Source organism: Coregonus lavaretus (assembly GCF_964263955.1).
Source record: "Coregonus lavaretus genome assembly, chromosome: 25".
Classification (NCBI taxonomy): Eukaryota; Metazoa; Chordata; class Actinopteri; order Salmoniformes; family Salmonidae; genus Coregonus; species Coregonus lavaretus.
In genome coordinates this window covers 45,586,161-45,606,391 of record NC_140012.1, presented here as the reverse complement: position 1 = coordinate 45,606,391, position 20,231 = coordinate 45,586,161, and the positions used below count along the sequence as shown (strand labels likewise).

At 40.8% G+C, this 20,231-nt stretch overlaps 1 protein-coding gene across 1 annotated transcript in view; it reads left to right on the top strand.

The window, feature by feature from the left end:
• The window catches only part of LOC311100941 (AT-rich interactive domain-containing protein 4B-like), a 241,961-nt gene that overhangs the window by 90,309 nt on the left and 131,421 nt on the right, over positions 1–20,231 (top strand). Inside the window, exons 6-7 of the mRNA XM_084141917.1 lie at positions 4,794–4,885; positions 19,028–19,181. Of these exons, the coding sequence (XP_083998043.1) occupies positions 4,794–4,885; positions 19,028–19,181 (246 nt within the window). The remainder of the gene's footprint in view (positions 1–4,793; positions 4,886–19,027; positions 19,182–20,231) is intronic.

Here is a 20,231-nt window from a genome sequence, read left to right as displayed (position 1 = left end):
TCACCCTAACCTGTTTACCTATTATTATAAATGAACCAGTCACCTAACCTGTTTACCTATTATTATAAATGTACCAGTCACCTAACCTGTTTACCTATTATTATAAATGAACCAGTCACCTAACCTGTTTACCTATTATTATAAATGAACCAGTCACCTAACCTGTTTACCTATTATTATAAATGAACCAGTCACCTAACCTGTTTACCTATTATTATAAATGAACCAGTCACCTAACCTGTTTACCTATTATTATAAATGAACCAGTCACCTAACCTGTTTACCTATTATTATAAATCACCAGTCACCTAACCTGTTTACCTATTATTATAAATGAACCAGTCACCTAACCTGTTTACCTATTATTATAAATCACCAGTCACCTAACCTGTTTACCTATTATTATAAATCACCAGTCACCTAACCTGTTTACCTATTATTATAAATGAACCAGTCACCTAACCTGTTTACCTATTATTATAAATGAACCAGTCACCTAACCTGTTTACCTATTATTATAAATGAACCAGTCACCTAACCTGTTTACCTATTATTATAAATGAACCAGTCACCTAACCTGTTTACCTATTATTATAAATGAACCAGTCACCTAACCTGTTTACCTATTATTATAAATGAACCAGTCACCTAACCTGTTTACCTATTATTATAAATGAACCAGTCACCTAACCTGTTTACCTATTATTATAAATGAACCAGTCACCTAACCTGTTTACCTATTATTATAAATGAACCAGTCACCTAACCTGTTTACCTATTATTATAAATGAACCAGTCACCTAACCTGTTTACCTATTATTATAAATGAACCAGTCACCTAACCTGTTTACCTATTATTATAAATGAACCAGTCACCTAACCTGTTTACCTATTATTATAAATGAACCAGTCACCTAACCTGTTTACCTATTATTATAAATAACCAGTCACCTAACCTGTTTACCTATTATTATAAATGAACCAGTCACCTAACCTGTTTACCTATTATTATAAATGAACCAGTCACCTAACCTGTTTACCTATTATTATAAATGAACTAGTCACCTAACCTGTTTACCTATTATTATAAATGAACCAGTCACCTAACCTGTTTACCTATTATTATAAATGAACCAGTCACCTAACCTGTTTACCTATTATTATAAATGAACCAGTCACCTAACCTGTTTACCTATTATTATAAATCACACCAGTCACCTAACCTGTTTACCTATTATTATAAATGAACCAGTCACCTAACCTGTTTACCTATTATTATAAATGAACCAGTCACCTAACCTGTTTACCTATTATTATAAATGAACCAGTCACCTAACCTGTTTACCTATTATTATAAATCACCAGTCACCTAACCTGTTTACCTATTATTATAAATAACCAGTCACCTAACCTGTTTACCTATTATTATAAATGAACCAGTCACCTAACCTGTTTACCTATTATTATAAATCACCAGTCACCTAACCTGTTTACCTATTATTATAAATCACCAGTCACCTAACTTGTTTACCTATTATTATAAATGAACTAGTCACCTAACCTGTTTACCTATTATTATAAATGAACCAGTCACCTAACCTGTTTACCTATTATTATAAATGAACCAGTCACCTAACCTGTTTACCTATTATTATAAATGAACCAGTCACCTAACCTGTTTACCTATTATTATAAATGAACCAGTCACCTAACCTGTTTACCTATTATTATAAATGAACAAGTCACCTAACCTGTTTACCTATTATTATAAATCACCAGTCACCTAACCGGTTTACCTATTATTATAAATCACCAGTCACCTAACCTGTTTACCTATTATTATAAATGAACCAGTCACCTAACCTGTTTACCTATTATTATAAATGAACCAGTCACTTAACCTGTTTACCTATTATTATAAATGATCCAGTCACCTAACCTGTTTACCTATTATTATAAATCACCAGTCACCTAACCTGTTTACCTATTATTATAAATAACCAGTCACCTAACCTGTTTACCTATTATTATAAATGAACCAGTCACCTAACCTGTTTACCTATTATTATAAATGAACCAGTCACCTAACCTGTTTACCTATTCTTATAAATGAACTAGTCACCTAACCTGTTTACCTATTATTATAAATGAAGCAGTCACCTAACCTGTTTACCTATTATTATAAATGAACCAGTCACCTAACCTGTTTACCTATTATTATAAATCACCAGTCACCTAACCTGTTTACCTATTATTATAAATGAACCAGTCACCTAACCTGTTTACCTATTATTATAAATGAACCAGTCACCTAACCTGTTTACCTATTATTATAAATCACCAGTCACCTAACCTGTTTACCTATTATTTTCAATGAACCAGTCACCTAACCTGTTTACCTATTATTATAAATGAACCAGTCACCTAACCTGTTTACCTATTATTATAAATGAACCAGTCACCTAACCTGTTTACCTATTATTATAAATCACCAGTCACCTAACCTGTTTACCTATTATTATAAATCACCAGTCACCTAACCTGTTTACCTATTATTATAAATGAACCAGTCACCTAACCTGTTTACCTATTATTATAAATGAACCAGTCACCTAACCTGTTTACCTATTATTATAAATGAACCAGTCACCTAACCTGTTTACCTATTATTATAAATCACCAGTCACCTAACCTGTTTACCTATTATTATAAATGAACCAGTCACCTAACCTGTTTACCTATTATTATAAATGAACCAGTCACCTAACCTGTTTACCTATTATTATAAATGAACCAGTCACCTAACCTGTTTACCTATTATTATAAATCACCAGTCACCTAACCTGTTTACCTATTATTATAAATGAACCAGTCACCTAACCTGTTTACCTATTATTATAAATGAACCAGTCACCTAACCTGTTTACCTATTATTATAAATGAACCAGTCACCTAACCTGTTTACCTATTATTATAAATGATCCAGTCACCTAACCTGTTTACCTATTATTATAAATGAACCAGTCACCTAACCTGTTTACCTATTATTATAAATGAACCAGTCACCTAACCTGTTTACCTATTATTATAAATGAACCAGTCACCTAACCTGTTTACCTATTATTATAAATCACCAGTCACCTAACCTGTTTACCTATTATTATAAATGAACCAGTCACCTAACCTGTTTACCTATTATTATAAATGAACCAGTCACCTAACCTGTTTACCTATTATTATAAATCACCAGTCACCTAACCTGTTTACCTATTATTATAAATGAACCAGTCACCTAACCTGTTGACCTATTATTATAAATCACCAGTCACCTAACCTGTTGACCTATTATTATAAATCACCAGTCACCTAACCTGTTGACCTATTATTATAAATCACCAGTCACCTAACCTGTTTACCTATTATTTTAAATGAACCAGTCACCTAACCTGTTTACCTATTATTATAAATGAACCAGTCACCTAACCTGTTTACCTATTATTATAAATGAACCAGTCACCTAACCTGTTGACCTATTATTATAAATGAACCAGTCACCTAACCTGTTTACCTATTATTATAAATCACCAGTCACCTAACCTGTTTACCTATTATTATAAATGAACCAGTCACCTAACCTGTTGACCTATTATTATAAATCACCAGTCACCTAACCTGTTTACCTATTATTATAAATCACCAGTCACCTAACCTGTTTACCTATTATTATAAATGAACCAGTCACCTAACCTGTTTACCTATTATTATAAATGAACCAGTCACCTAACCTGTTTACCTATTATTATAAATGAACCAGTCACCTAACCTGTTTACCTATTATTTTCAATGAACCAGTCACCTAACCTGTTTACCTATTATTATAAATGTACCAGTCACCTAACCTGTTTACCTATTATTATAAATGAACCAGTCACCTAACCTGTTTACCTATTATTATAAATGAACCAGTCACCTAACCTGTTTACCTATTATTTTCAATGAACCAGTCACCTAACCTGTTTACCTATTATTTTCAATGATCCAGTCACCTAACCTGTTTACCTATTATTTTCAATGAACCAGTCACCTAACCTGTTTACCTATTATTATAAATGAACCAGTCACCTAACCTGTTTACCTATTATTATAAATGAACCAGTCACCTAACCTGTTTACCTATTATTATAAATGAACCAGTCACCTAACCTGTTTACCTATTATTATAAATGAACCAGTCACCTAACCTGTTTACCTATTATTATAAATCACCAGTCACCTAACCTGTTTACCTATTATTATAAATGAACCAGTCACCTAACCTGTTGACCTATTATTATAAATGAACCAGTCACCTAACCTGTTTACCTATTATTATAAATCACCAGTCACCTAACCTGTTTACCTATTATTATAAATGAACCAGTCACCTAACCTGTTTACCTATTATTATAAATGAACCAGTCACCTAACCTGTTTACCTATTATTATAAATGAACCAGTCACCTAACCTGTTTACCTATTATTATAAATGAACCAGTCACCTAACCTGTTTACCTATTATTATAAATGAACCAGTCACCTAACCTGTTTACCTATTATTATAAATCACCAGTCACCTAACCTGTTTACCTATTATTATAAATGAACCAGTCACCTAACCTGTTTACCTATTATTATAAATGAACCAGTCACCTAACCTGTTTACCTATTATTATAAATGAACCAGTCACCTAACCTGTTTACCTATTATTATAAATGAACCAGTCACCTAACCTGTCTTCTGATCTCTGTTCCAGACACTTGATCGTCTCCCTCTCACCAACCCTGAGCACTTCGGCACTCCTGTCATCGGCAAGAAGGGGAATCGTGGACGTAGGTCTGACCCAGTGTGAGTATCTGGTCTCATGGCCCACCTACCTGTCTGCTGTAAGCTGTTCACCCTGGGCTGAGGATAGGGAAATCGTTTTGGCTAGTGCCAGGTAGCGTTAGCTAGCGCTAGTCGGCTGTACCTGCGCCAGGTAGCGTTAGCTAGCGCTAGTCGGCTGTACCTGCGGAAATATTTTATACTTGTTCTCCATCTTTTTAAATAGTGAACCAACATGTTTTCAGCACTTTTAGTTCCATGACTTATCAAAACTCATCTTCTCATGCTATCTCTTGTCTCTCTGCAGCAGACATATAGTTAGCAATATGTTTGGAACATCAAATCGCAATACAATTGCAGTATTGAATCGCAATACATATAGAATTGTGAGAATCACAGTACATATCGTATCGGCACCAAAGTATGGTGACCGTATCGTGAGGTCCCTGGCAATACCGGTGCTGGGCTAAAAGATACTTGGATAAAGAAATGAGATGCCTGAACACAGAACAGTTATACCCTGATCCCACGTCTCCTGTCCTGGGAGGTAGACATTCCAGGGAATAGAGCTGGCCAGGGCTGGAGTCTGGAGTTCATTGGGAATCTTCCTGGTAGGCTGGTGACCAATCCTCCAAAATGGCTTTAGTTTTTTTAGATACCCCTACCTGAGGTATAACAAAACACAACCATGTTTTTCCCGATCTCTAAGGTCTCCCATGTATGAAATGGATGGTTGTGTAAAAATATTTTACTGCAAAAGTGGTTAAATTGATTGATATTGTGACATACCCCCTTAACTCAAACGGTGCAGAAAAATGCCTGTCTGGAGGGGGATGGGCCACAGAAGCTCATGTAACCCAATATTGCAACCTCTAATATTGCTAAAATGTAGAATACAAGTAGTCAGTTGTCTGCCCTAAATCCACAAACAAACAGCATTAGGATATTATTAATGTATCTAGGAAATATAGACCTGTAAAAACAGAGACAATTGGCAGATTTCAACTATAAATATTTATGATGAACGTAAACTTTACTTTTTGGTAGCTGATTAATAGCTGATTAGATACTACTGCACTGTTGGAGCTAGGAACACAAGCATTTCGCTACACCCACAATAACATCTACTAAATATGTGCATGTACCAATCAAATTTGAATAGACAACTTTCTAAGTCAAATTTGCTCTCATTCAGTGCTGAATGGTCCAATACATCTGCCTGAATCAAACATGACCTTCTTCTGGCTCACTGCATTTGTGATGCACATTGGGATGTTCTGGTACTCTTATCCTGTTGGGGTTCAGCACATTGGGATGTTCTGGTACTCTTATCCTGTTGGGGTTCAGCACATTGGGATGTTCTGGTACTCTTATCCTGTTGGGGTTCAGCACATTGGGATGTTCTGGTACTCTTATCCTGTTGGGGTTCAGACATTGGGATGTTCTGGTACTCTTATCCTGTTGGGGTTCAGCACATTGGGATGTTCTGGTACTCTTATCCTGTTGGGGTTCAGCACATTGGGATGTTCTGGTACTCTTATCCTGTTGGGGTTCAGCACATTGGGATGTTCTGGTACTCTTATCCTGTTGGGGTTCAGCACATTGCTTCCTCTAGATAATCATGTTCACCCTCCAATCTGTCTGCCCTGGAGTCGCTGTACATTATGGTGGACGGGGAGGATGCAACCACACATAATGACAAGAATATAAGGCAGGTGTTCACTACAATGAACCAACAACCTGACAGCTCATACGGCAGGTGTTCACTACAATGAACCAACAACCTGACAGCTCATAAGGCAGGTGTTCACTACAATGAACCAACAACCTGACAGCTCATAAGGCAGGTGTTCACTACAATGAACCAACAACCTGACAGCTCATAAGGCAGGTGTTCACTACAATGAACCAACAACCTGACAGCTCATAAGGCAGGTGTTCACTACAATGAACCAACAACCTGACAGCTCATAAGGCAGGTGTTCACTACAATGAACCAACAACCTGACAGCTGATAAGGCAGGTGTTCACTACAATGAACCAACAACCTGACAGCTCATAAGGCAGGTGTTCACTACAATGAACCAACAACCTGACAGCTGATAAGGCAGGTGTTCACTACAATGAACCAACAACCTGACAGCTCATAAGGCAGGTGTTCACTACAATGAACCAACAACCTGACAGCTCATAAGGCAGGTGTTCACTACAATGAACCAACAACCTGACAGCTCTTAAGGCAGGTGTTCACTACAATGAACCAACAACCTGACACTCATTGACAAGAAATGCCATCAACTTAGTGAGCCTTCACATGTCATAGGAATTGCACCTCTCCAATGTCGATGGCATCTTGAATCTCCCAGAACTGTCCTTGATAGGCCCACTCCATCAGTTCCCCCCTGAATCTCCCAGAACTGTCCTTGATAGGCCCATTCCATCAGTCCTCCCCTGAATCTCCCAGAACTGTCCTTGACAGGCCCACTCCACCGTCAGTCCTCCCCTGAATCTCCCAGAACTGTCCTTGATAGGCCCACTCCACCAGTCCTCCCCTGAATCTCCCAGAACTGTCCTTGACAGGCCCACTCCACCGTCAGTCCTCCCCTCAGAGACACCATGGAACTGGACTGCCACATGTCAGGAGTAGGGCTGCCATGTCAGGAGTAGGGCTGCCATGTCAGGAGTAGGGCTGCCATGTCAGGAGTAGGGCTGCCATGTCAGGAGTAGGGCTGCCATGTCAGGAGTAGGGCTGCCATGTCAGGAGTAGGGCTGCCATAGTTATCGTGTAACTGACATTCATGGACAATAACTGTGAACAAAAAAAAAACATTAATACATTCATTTTATGGGGGATTTAAGTAGATATTCAAGTAGATATAGTTTATCCTAGCGTTTTATTTTATTTTATGAAGTGCGTAAAATTGGTATTAATTTTACGAGCCGAATGGCACAGTCGGGAGGAGAAGCTTAATTTCCAAAAGTTCCCGGCGGTCAAATATATTCATTTTTTAGACAGGGCTGTCACCAAAGCTGTGTTGTATTCATTAGGTATGTCGTGGCTAATTTTTAAAATATGTTTTATATATTACAAGGTCAAAACATTAACAAAAATGACAATTATGACAATAACGTGGCTATTTGCATGACAATTAATAGTTAACCCAAATTCCATATTCATCACACCGCTAGTCAGGAGGCCAGTCAAAACGCTACCACCCCCATGGCTGGCCAGCCCATGTGACACCAGAACTGGACTAGCGTGTGAAAAATGAGCTCTCATGCTGTGGTGACTCATACATTGGTCTAATCCCAACATCCCTATAAGGACGTGATGCCATCTATGGCAAACAAGAGGCCTCTAAGGATGGTCAAACTTCAAGATGCTGTGTGTGGTTGTGTATGGTAGCCAGGGAGGCTGTGAGATAGTGGTCATTGTGCCCCATGTTTGATCAGCTCCAGCTCCTCTGCAACCCCTTTTACTGTCCATCAAAGCCCAGGGAACACCTTGAGATGTGTGTGTATGGAGCTGTGCTACGTCCCGTCACTCCCAACACTTCCTAGTCTATGACCTACACTCTAACTGACCTCTGGGTGACCTGAGGTCACCCTCTCAGGCCCTGTTACTCTCCTCCTCCCCTGCAGGGCCTGACCTGTCTATCATCACAGTTAATATCATTCTACCTGACTTCCAAACCAGTATAAAGGAATATGTAGGGCATGACCTGCAGGACTTGTTGCCACATTCAACATAAACTCCACCCACAGGTGAAATAGGTGTTGAAAATATCTAAAGGCAAGTCTGTTTGTGACAGCCCTTTCAGACTCTCCTAGAGTAGCTGACTGTTGTATTACGGTTCCTGTAACTTGGTGACGTTACTGTGTGCTTGTGTCACGTAAGGCTTGTTTATTATAGTTAGTAGATATGTTGGAAGTGTATGAATGAGATTAAAACATGAACACACATTGGTCATCAGATATCATATTGAAAACTAGAGCCAGACCGCGTTATAGGCCGATATTAGTCTTTTTTACGGATGTATTTGTATCGGAGTTGAATCCACCGAAAAGGACTGATATAAGCTGTTCTTCATAGAATTTGACTTTTATTTTTGCATTTCATTATTTGTCCTGAAGAGGGCGATCTTTACATAGCTATATGCCTATCTTGCCTTGGCGTGCTATAGCAAGACTGGACACCCAACGTCACCACCAGTCAGAGAGGAGAGTGGACTGAATGCTGAGTAGATAGCAGCTTGCCAGCTCAATTAAGTACCAAAAATGGGCATATACTGTCAGGTATTTGTATTGTATGTATTATGGGTCCCCATTAGCTGTGCTGCCCTGTTCTGAGCCAATTGCAATTTTCCTAAGTCCCTCTTTGTGGCACCTGACCACACGACAACAGTAGTCCAGCTGCGACAAAACTAGGGCCTGTAGGATCTGCCTTGTTGATAGTGCTGTTAAGAAGGTAGAGCAGCGCTTTATTATGGACAGACTTCTCCCCATCTTAGCTACTGTTGTATCAATATGTTTTGGCCATGACAGTTTACAATCCAGGGTTACTCCAAGCAGTTTAGTCACCTCAACTTGCTCAATTTCCAAAGTATTCATTGCAAGATTTAGTTGAGGTTTAGGGTTTAGTGAATGATTTGTCCCAAATACAATGCTTTTAGTTTTGAAATATTTAGGACTAACTTATTCCTTGCCACCCATTCTGAAACTAACTGCAGCTCTTTGTTAAGTGTTGCAGGGATTTCACTCGCAGTAGTAGCTATAGTGTTGAGTCATCCGCATACATAGACACACTGGCTTTACTCAATAATAAAGATTGAAAAAAATAAGGGGCCTAGACAGCTGCCCTGGGGAAATCCTGATTCTAGCTGGATTTTGTTGGAGAGGCTTTCATTAAAGAACATCCTCTGTGTTCTGTTAGACAAGTAACTCTTTATCCACAATATAGCAGGGGGTGTAAAGCCATAACACATACGTTTTTCCAGCAGCAGACTATGACCGATAATGTCAAAAGCCGCACTGAAGTCTAACAAAACAGCCCCCAAAATCTTTAAATCATCAATTTCTCTCAGCCAATCATCAGTCATTTGTGTCAGTGCTGTGCTTGTTGAATGTCCTTCCCGATAAGCCTGCTGAAAGTCGGTTGTCAATTTGTTTACAGTAAAATAGCATTGTATCTGGTCAAACACACTTTTTTCCAATAGTTTACTAAGGGTTGGTAACAGGCTGATTGGTCGGCTGTTTGAGCCAGTAAAGGGGGCTTTACTATTCTTAGGTAGCGGAATGACTTTAGCTTCCCTCCAAGCCTGAGGGCGCACACTTTCTAGTAGACTTAAATTGAAGATTTGGCAAATAGGAGTGGCAATATCGTCCGCTATTATCCTCAGTAATTTTCCATCCAAGTTGTCAGACCCCGGTGGCTTGTCATTGTTGATCGACAATAATACTTTTTTCACGTCTTCCTCACTCACTTTACCGAATTCAAAATGACAATGGTTGTCTTTCATAATTTGGTCAGATATACTTGGATGTGTCAAGTGTCAGCGTTTGTTGCTGGCATGTCATGGATAACTTTGCTAATCTTGCCAATGAAAAAATCATTAAAGTAGTTGGCAATATCAGTGGGTTTTGTGATGAATGAGCCATCTGATTCAATGAATGATGGAGCTGAGTTTGCCTTTTTGCCCAGAATTTTATTTAAGGTGCTCGAAAGCTTTTTACTATCATTCTTTATGTAATTTATCTTTGTTTCATAGTGTAGTTTCTTCTTCTTTTTATTCAGTTTAGTCGCATGATTTCTCAATTTGCAGTACGTTTGCCAATCGGTTGTGAAGCCAGACCTATTTGCCATCTCTTTTGCCTCATCCCTCTCAACCATAGCATTTTTCAATTCCTCATCAATCCACGGGGATTTAACAGTTCTTACAGTCATTGTCGTAATGGGTGCATGCTTATTAGTAACTGGAATAAGCAATTTCATAAATGTGTCAAGTGCAGTGTCTGGTTGCTCCTCATTACACACCACAGACCAACAATTATTCTTCACATCAACAACATTGGAATCACTACACAACTTATTGTATGACCTCTTATACACAATATTAGGCCCAGCCTTTGGAACTTTGGTTTTCCTAGATATGGCTACTATATTGTGATCACTACATCTGATGAATTTGGATACTGCTTTCAAACCAATCTCTGCAGCATTAGTAAAGATGTGCTCCATACACGTTGATAATTTCAGTCCTGTACTGTTTGTAACTACCCTGGTAGGTTGATTGATAACCTGAACCAGGTTGCAGGCACTGGTTACAGTTTGAAGCTTTCTCTTGAGTGGGTAGCCTGATGAAAGCCAGTCCATATTTAAATCACCTAGAAAGTATACCTCTCTATTGATATCACATATATTATCAAGCATTTCACACGTGTTATCCAGATACTGACTGTTAACACTTGGTGGTCTATAGCAGCTTCCCACAAGAATGGGCTTTAGGTGAGGCAGATGAACCTGTAGCCATATTACTTCAACAGTATTTAACATGAGATCCTCTCTAAGCTTTATAGGAATGTGGTTCTGAATATAAACAGCCACACCTCCACCTTTGGCATTTCTGTATTTTCTGTAGATCTTATAACCATGTATTGCGACCACTGTATCAAAGGTATTATCTAAGTGAGTTTCAGAGATAGTCAGAATATGAATGTCATCTGTTACTAGGAAATTATTGATTTCATTAACCTTGTTTCTTAAGCTACATATGTAAACATATGTTAACGTGGGCTATTTTTTAACACTTTTCTGGGATGCTTGATTGTTTTCATTGCTTTACTGGGAAGCTTAGCAGAGGTAGACATACTCATGTTCTTTATGTTAGTGCAGGGTGAGCTGCACACAGTGGACTTCCTACTAGAGCACACCACCTCAGTGCTAACAGTATAACTCTGGTTCATAGGCACATGATTACTCCATCCAATAGCTGTAGGATCAGCAGAGGCATTCAGGGCAGTTAGAGGGACATAAATTAGGTTACTTACATTGTGTCTTCCAACGGATAATGTACATTTGCTGCCCGAAATTATGACAACTCAACGACACAATGGTAGGGATTAAATGAGCTGGACTTGGGTCATTGATAAGTCATTGTCTCAACGCATCCTTATAATGCTGTGAAAGGATCAAGGAACCCAAATGATTTGGGTGGATCCCAATTATAATACGAGCTTTGTTTCCAGGTGAAGTGGCCTATTGTCAGGTGAAGTGGCCATATATATTGTCAGGGGAAGTGGCCATATATACTGTCAGGGGAAGTGGCCATATATACTGTCGGGTGAAGTGGCCATATATACTGTCAGGTGAAGTGGCCATATATACTGTCAGGTGAAGTGGCCATATATACTGTCAGGTGACGTGGCCATATATACTGTCAGGTGAAGTAGCCATATATACTGTCAGGTGACGTGGCCATATATACTGTCAGGGGAAGTGGCCATATATACTGTCAGGTGAAGTGGCCATATATACTGTCAGGGGAAGTGGCCATATATACTGTCAGGTGAAGTGGCCATATATACTGTCAGGTGAAGTGGCCATATATACTGTCAGGTGAAGTGGCCATATATACTGTCAGGGGAAGTGGCCATATATACTGTCAGGTGAAGTGGCCATATATACTGTCAGGTGAAGTGGCCATATATACTGTCAGGTGAAGTGGCCATATATACTGTCAGGGGAAGTGGCCATATATACTGTCAGGTGAAGTGGCCATATATACTGTCAGGTGAAGTGGCCATATATACTGTCAGGTGAAGTGGCCATATATACTGTCAGGTGAAGTGGCCATATATACTGTCAGGTGAAGTGGCCATATATACTGTCAGGTGAAGTGGCCATATATACTGTCAGGTGAAGTGGCCATATATACTGTCAGGTGAAGTGGCCATATATACTGTCAGGTGAAGTGGCCATATATACTGTCAGGTGAAGTGGCCATATATACTGTCAGGTGAAGTGGCCATATATACTGTCAGGTGAAGTGGCCATATATACTGTCAGGGGAAGTGGCCATATATACTGTCAGGTGAAGTGGCCATATATACTGTCAGGTGAAGTGGCCATATATACTGTCAGGGGAAGTGGCCATATATACTGTCAGGTGAAGTGGCCATATATACTGTCAGGTGAAGTGGCCATATATACTGTCAGGTGAAGTGGCCATACATACTGTCAGGGGAAGTGGCCATATATACTGTCAGGTGAAGTGGCCATATATACTGTCAGGTGAAGTGGCCATATATACTGTCAGGTGAAGTGGCCATATATACTGTCAGGTGAAGTGGCCATATATACTGTCAGGTGAAGTGGCCATATATACTGTCAGGGGAAGTGGCCATATATACTGTCAGGTGAAGTGGCCATATATACTGTCAGGTGAAGTGGCCATATATACTGTCAGGGGAAGTGGCCATATATACTGTCAGGTGAAGTGGCCATATATACTGTCAGGTGAAGTGGCCATATATACTGTCAGGTGAAGTGGCCATATATACTGTCAGGTGAAGTGGCCATATATACTGTCAGGTGAAGTGGCCATATATACTGTCAGGTGAAGTGGCCATATATACTGTCAGGGGAAGTGGCCATATATACTGTCATGTGAAGTGGCCATATATACTGTCAGGTGAAGTGGCCATATATACTGTCAGGTGAAGTGGCCATATATACTGTCAGGTGAAGTGGCCATATATACTGTCAGGTGAAGTAGCCATATATACTGTCAGGTGAAGTGGCCATATATACTGTCAGGTGAAGTGGCCATATATACTGTCAGGTGAAGTGGCCATATATACTGTCAGGTGAAGTAGCCATATATACTGTCAGGTGAAGTGGCCATATATACTGTCAGGTGAAGTGGCCATATATACTGTCAGGTGAAGTGGCCATATATACTGTCAGGTGAAGTGGCCATATATACTGTCAGGTGAAGTGGCCATATATACTGTCAGGTGAAGTGGCCATATATACTGTCAGGTGAAGTGGCCATATATACTGTCGGGTGAAGTGGCCATATATACTGTCAGGTGAAGTGGCCATATATACTGTCAGGTGAAGTGGCCATATATACTGTCAGGTGAAGTGGCCATATATACTGTCAGGTGAAGTAGCCATATATACTGTCAGGTGAAGTGGCCATATATACTGTCAGGTGAAGTGGCCATATATACTGTCGGGTGAAGTGGCCATATATACTGTCAGGGGAAGTGGCCATATATACTGTCAGGTGAAGTGGCCATATATACTGTCAGGTGAAGTGGCCATATATACTGTCAGGTGAAGTGGCCATATATACTGTCGGGTGAAGTGGCCATATATACTGTCGGGTGAAGTGGCCATATATACTGTCAGGTGAAGTGGCCATATATACTGTCGGGTGAAGTGGCCATATATACTGTCAGGTGAAGTGGCCATATATACTGTCAGGTGAAGTGGCCATATATACTGTCAGGTGAAGTGGCCATATATACTGCCAGGTGAAGTGGCCATATATACTGTCAGGTGAAGTGGCCATATATACTGTCAGGGGAAGTGGCCATATATACTGTCAGGTGAAGTGACCATATATACTGTCAGGTGAAGTGGCCATATATACTGTCAGGTGAAGTGGCCATATATACTGTCGGGTGAAGTGGCCATATATACTGTCAGGTGAAGTGGCCATATATACTGTCAGGGGAAGTGGCCATATATACTGTCAGGGGAAGTGGCCATATATACTGTCAGGTGAAGTGGCCATATATACTGTCAGGGGAAGTGGCCATATATACTGTCAGGTGAAGTGGCCATATATACTGTCAGGGGAAGTGGCCATATATACTGTCAGGTGAAGTGGCCATATATACTGTCAGGTGAAGTGGCCATATATACTGTCAGGTGAAGTGGCCATATATACTGTCAGGTGAAGTGGCCATATATACTGTCAGGTGAAGTGGCCATATATACTGTCAGGTGAAGTGGCCATATATACTGTCAGGTGAAGTGGCCATATATACTGTCAGGTGAATTGGCCATATATACTGTCAGGTGAAGTGGCCATATATACTGTCAGGTGAAGTGGCCATATATACTGTCAGGGGAAGTGGCCATATATACTGTCAGGTGAAGTGACCATATATACTGTCAGGTGAAGTGGCCATATATACTGTCAGGTGAAGTGGCCATATATACTGTCGGGTGAAGTGGCCATATATACTGTCAGGTGAAGTGGCCATATATACTGTCAGGGGAAGTGGCCATATATACTGTCAGGGGAAGTGGCCATATATACTGTCAGGTGAAGTGGCCATATATACTGTCAGGTGAAGTGGCCATATATACTGTCAGGTGAAGTGGCCATATATACTGTCAGGTGAAGTGGCCATATATACTGTCAGGTGAAGTGGCCATATATACTGTCAGGTGAAGTGGCCATATATACTGTCAGGTGAAGTGGCCATATATACTGTCAGGTGAAGTGGCCATATATACTGTCAGGTGAAGTGGCCATATATACTGTCAGGGGAAGTGGCCATATATACTGTCAGGTGAAGTGGCCATATATACTGTCAGGGGAAGTGGCCATATATACTGTCAGGTGAAGTGGCCATATATACTGTCAGGTGAAGTGGCCATATATACTGTCAGGTGAAGTGGCCATATATACTGTCAGGTGAAGTGGCCATATATACTGTCAGGGGAAGTGGCCATATATACTGTCAGGTGAAGTGGCCATATATACTGTCAGGTGAAGTGGCCATATATACTGTCAGGTGAAGTGGCCATATATACTGTCAGGGGAAGTAGCCATATATACTGTCAGGGGAAGTGGCATAGTAGGGTGTAAATCAATTGGCGTGCTAAAAACCGTCAACTCTGTGGTAACGTTAACATTACAGCCCTAGAGTGAAGCGGAGTGTTATATTTGCTCTTTGCGAAGGGTATTCCTCAAGCTCTATCATTCAGATGTTTTCAGAGACACCCAAAAAATAAGCTGTATGGAATTTTTTAAGAAGGTCATACCAAGGATAATTTTGCTATTTGATTTAGAATTTTAAGACCCCTTGACATAATTATTTGATGAATAATTTTTGGTCTTACTGCTATTGGCCAAAACAAAGAATCACTACATGGAACAACAGATAGTCCCCAACAGAATCACTACATGGAACAACAGATAGTCCCCAACAGAATCACTACATGGAACAACAGATAGTCCCCAACAGAATCACTACATGGAACAACAGATAGTCCCCAACAGAATCACTACATGGAACAACAGATAGTCCCCAACAGAATCACTACATGGAACAACAGATAGTCCCCAACAGAATCACTACATGGAACAACAGATAGTCCCCAACAGAATCACTACATGGAACAACAGATAGTCCCCAACAGAATCACTACATGGAACAACAGATAGTCCCCAACAGAATCACTACATGGAACAACAGATAGTCCCCAACAGAATCACTACATGGAACAACAGATAGTCCGCAACAGAAACACTACATGGAACAACAGATAGTCCCCAACAGAATCACTACATGGAACAACAGATAGTCCCCAACAGAAACACTACATGGAACAACAGATAGTCCCCAACAGAATCACTACATGGAACAACAGATAGTCCCCAACAGAATCACTACATGGAACAACAGATAGTCCCCAACAGAATCACTACATGGAACAACAGATAGTCCCCAACAGAATCACTACATGGAACAACAGATAGTCCCCAACAGAATCACTACATGGAACAACATATAGTCCCCAACAGAATCACTACATGGAACAACAGATAGTCCCCAACAGAATCACTACATGGAACAACAGATAGTCCCCAACAGAATCACTACATGGAACAACAGATAGTCCCCAACAGAAACACTACATGGAACAACAGATAGTCCCCAACAGAATCACTACATGGAACAACAGATAGTCCCCAACAGAATCACTACATGGAACAACAGATAGTCCCCAACAGAAACACTACATGGAACAACAGATAGTCCCCAACAGAATCACTACATGGAACAACAGATAGTCCCCAACAGAATCACTACATGGAACAACAGATAGTCCCCAACAGAATCACTACATGGAACAACAGATAGTCCCCAACAGAAACACTACATGGAACAACAGATAGTCCCCAACAGAATCACTACATGGAACAACAGATAGTCCCCAACAGAATCACTACATGGAACAACAGATAGTCCCCAACAGAATCACTACATGGAACAACAGATAGTCCCCAACAGAATCACTACATGGAACAACAGATAGTCCCCAACAGAAACACTACATGGAACAACAGATAGTCCCCAACAGAATCACTACATGGAACAACAGATAGTCCCCAACAGAATCACTACATGGAACAACAGATAGTCCCCAACAGAATCACTACATGGAACAACAGATAGTCCCCAACAGAATCACTACATGGAACAACAGATAGTCCCCAACAGAATCTCTACATGGAACAACATATAGTCCCCAACAGAATCACTACATGGAACAACAGATAGTCCCCAACAGAATCACTACATGGAACAACAGATAGTCCCCAACAGAATCACTACATGGAACAACAGATAGTCCCCAACAGAAACACTACATGGAACAACAGATAGTCCCCAACAGAATCACTACATGGAACAACAGATAGTCCCCAACAGAATCACTACATGGAACAACAGATAGTCCCCAACAGAAACACTACATGGAACAACAGATAGTCCCCAACAGAATCACTACATGGAACAACAGATAGTCCCCAACAGAATCACTACATGGAACAACAGATAGTCCCCAACAGAATCACTACATGGAACAACAGATAGTCCCCAACAGAAACACTACATGGAACAACAGATAGTCCCCAACAGAATCACTACATGGAACAACAGATAGTCCCCAACAGAATCACTACATGGAACAACAGATAGTCCCCAACAGAATCACTACATGGAACAACAGATAGTCCCCAACAGAAACACTACATGGAACAACAGATAGTCCCCAACAGAAACACTACATGGAACAACAGATAGTCCCCAACAGAATCACTACATGGAACAACAGATAGTCCCCAACAGAAACACTACATGGAACAACAGATAGTCCCCAACAGAATCACTACATGGAACAACAGATAGTCCCCAACCCCACCTCTTTAAGGAATACCTGGGATAGGATAAAGTAATCCTTCTACCCCCCCCCCCCCCCCCCCCCCCCAAAATTGTAAAGTGGTTATTCCACTGGCTATAGGGTGAACGCACCAATTGGTGAGTCGCTCTGGATAAGAGCGTCTGCTAAATGACGTAAATGTGCCCTTGAGCAAGGCACCTAACCCTAATTGCTCCTGTAAGTCGCTCTGGATAAGAGCGTCTGCTAAATGACTAAAATGTAAATGTAAATGTAACAACAGATAGTCCCCAACAGAATCACTACATGGAACAACAGATAGTCCCCAACAGAATCACTACATGGAACAACAGATAGTCCCCAACAGAATCACTACATGGAACAACAGATAGTCCCCAACAGAATCACTACATGGAACAACAGATAGTCCCCAACAGAAACATCTAAAGGAAGTTTGTTCGGAAGTGTGTCTCCTATATCTGAAAGATATAACAAAGATCAGGAAACATGATTATATATATATATTTTTTTAACGTGTATTTAACCCCATATTTTTGGCATTAAACAGTCTCCATATGTACTTCTATTCATTTTTTTTCAACTGGTACCGGGGCGGGGGACCTTCAGACGAGTCTTGTGAGGCCTGTGGGTATCTTAAAGCAAGAGAGTCTCACCTTTGCAGAGAGGGGTCATATTAGTGTGTAGCCCAAACTGACTGATTTACTTCTATGAACTGTAACTCAGTAAAGTCTGGTTGCATATTGTGTTTATATTTTTGTTCAGTAAAGTGAAGACCGAGAGAAGTCTTCCTACACTCATTAGTTTAAATGCAGTTAAGACAGAGAGGCTGTTTGTGTTGTTAATCTGTACCATTTCAATCTTCTTAGTGGCTGCTGCTACAGCTAAATGTCACTGTTTTTCTGTGTTGGATTTGAAAGCTTCTTGATTCCCTGTAACAGTCAGGAGGAGTCGTCGTCTTCGTCGTCCAGTGAAGAGGAGCAGAGTGACGGGAGACAGAATGAAGAGCTGTATGGGAAGGTGGTGTGTGTTGAGGGGGGCTCTGCCTCTGCTGGAGACCGGAAGAACAAGACAACTGGATGGTACCCTGCCCTGGTGAGTCTGTCTGTCTGTCTGTCTGTCTGTCTGTCTGTCTGTCTGTCTGCCTGGGAAGGTGGTGCCCTGCCCTAGTGAGTCTGTCTGTCTGTCTGTCTGTCTGGGAAGGTGGTGCCCTGCCCTGGTGAATCTGTCTGTCTGTCTGTCTGTCTGCCTGGGAAGGTGGTGCCCTGCACTGGTGTGTGTGTTTGGGAAGGTGATGTTTGTTTGGGAAGGTGGTGTGTGTGGAGGGGGGACTCTGCTGGAGACAGGAAGAACACAGCAAGGTACCCTGCCCTGCACTGGTGGGATCATCTCTCTCTGTCTGTGTTGCCGCCACTGCTAAATCGGGATGGTGAAATGTTTTCAATGCAAAAAGTTTTTGTTTTGTTTTTTTACCCCCTTTTCTCCCCAATTTCGTGAAATCCAATTGGTAGTTACGATCTTGTCTCATCGCTGCAACTCCCATATGGACTCGGGAGAGGCGAAGGTCGAGAGCCATGCGCCCAATAAACACGGCCCTGCCAAGCCGCACTGCTTTTTGACCCACTGCTTGCTTAACCCGGAACCCAGCTGCACCAATGGGTTGGGGGAAACGCCGTACAACTGGCGACCGAAGTCAGCGTGCATGCACCCGGCCTGCCACAAGGAGTCGCTAGAGCGCGATGGCGAAAGCTGGACAGTCACGGAGAATCTAAAATGTAAAAAAATGTCATGCCTTTGATTGTATTATGTTTGAGCCACTCGGATAACAACATGTATAGAATTGCAGGAAATTAGCTTTAAAACTGTACAATTCTGTCTCTGTCCCATGGCTAAATTTATAGAATTGCAGGAAATTAGCTTTAAAACAGAACACATTTCTCTGCGGCCAAGATGAGGGCCTCTCAAAATGTGTGTTGGAGACGTTCGCCAATGCCACTACTAACTGGAGACGTTCGCCATGCCACTACTAACTGGAGACGTTCGCCATGCCACTACTAACTGGAGACGTTCGCCATGCCACTACTAACTGGAGATGTTCGCCATGCCACTACTAACTGGAGACGTTCGCCATGCCACTACTAACTG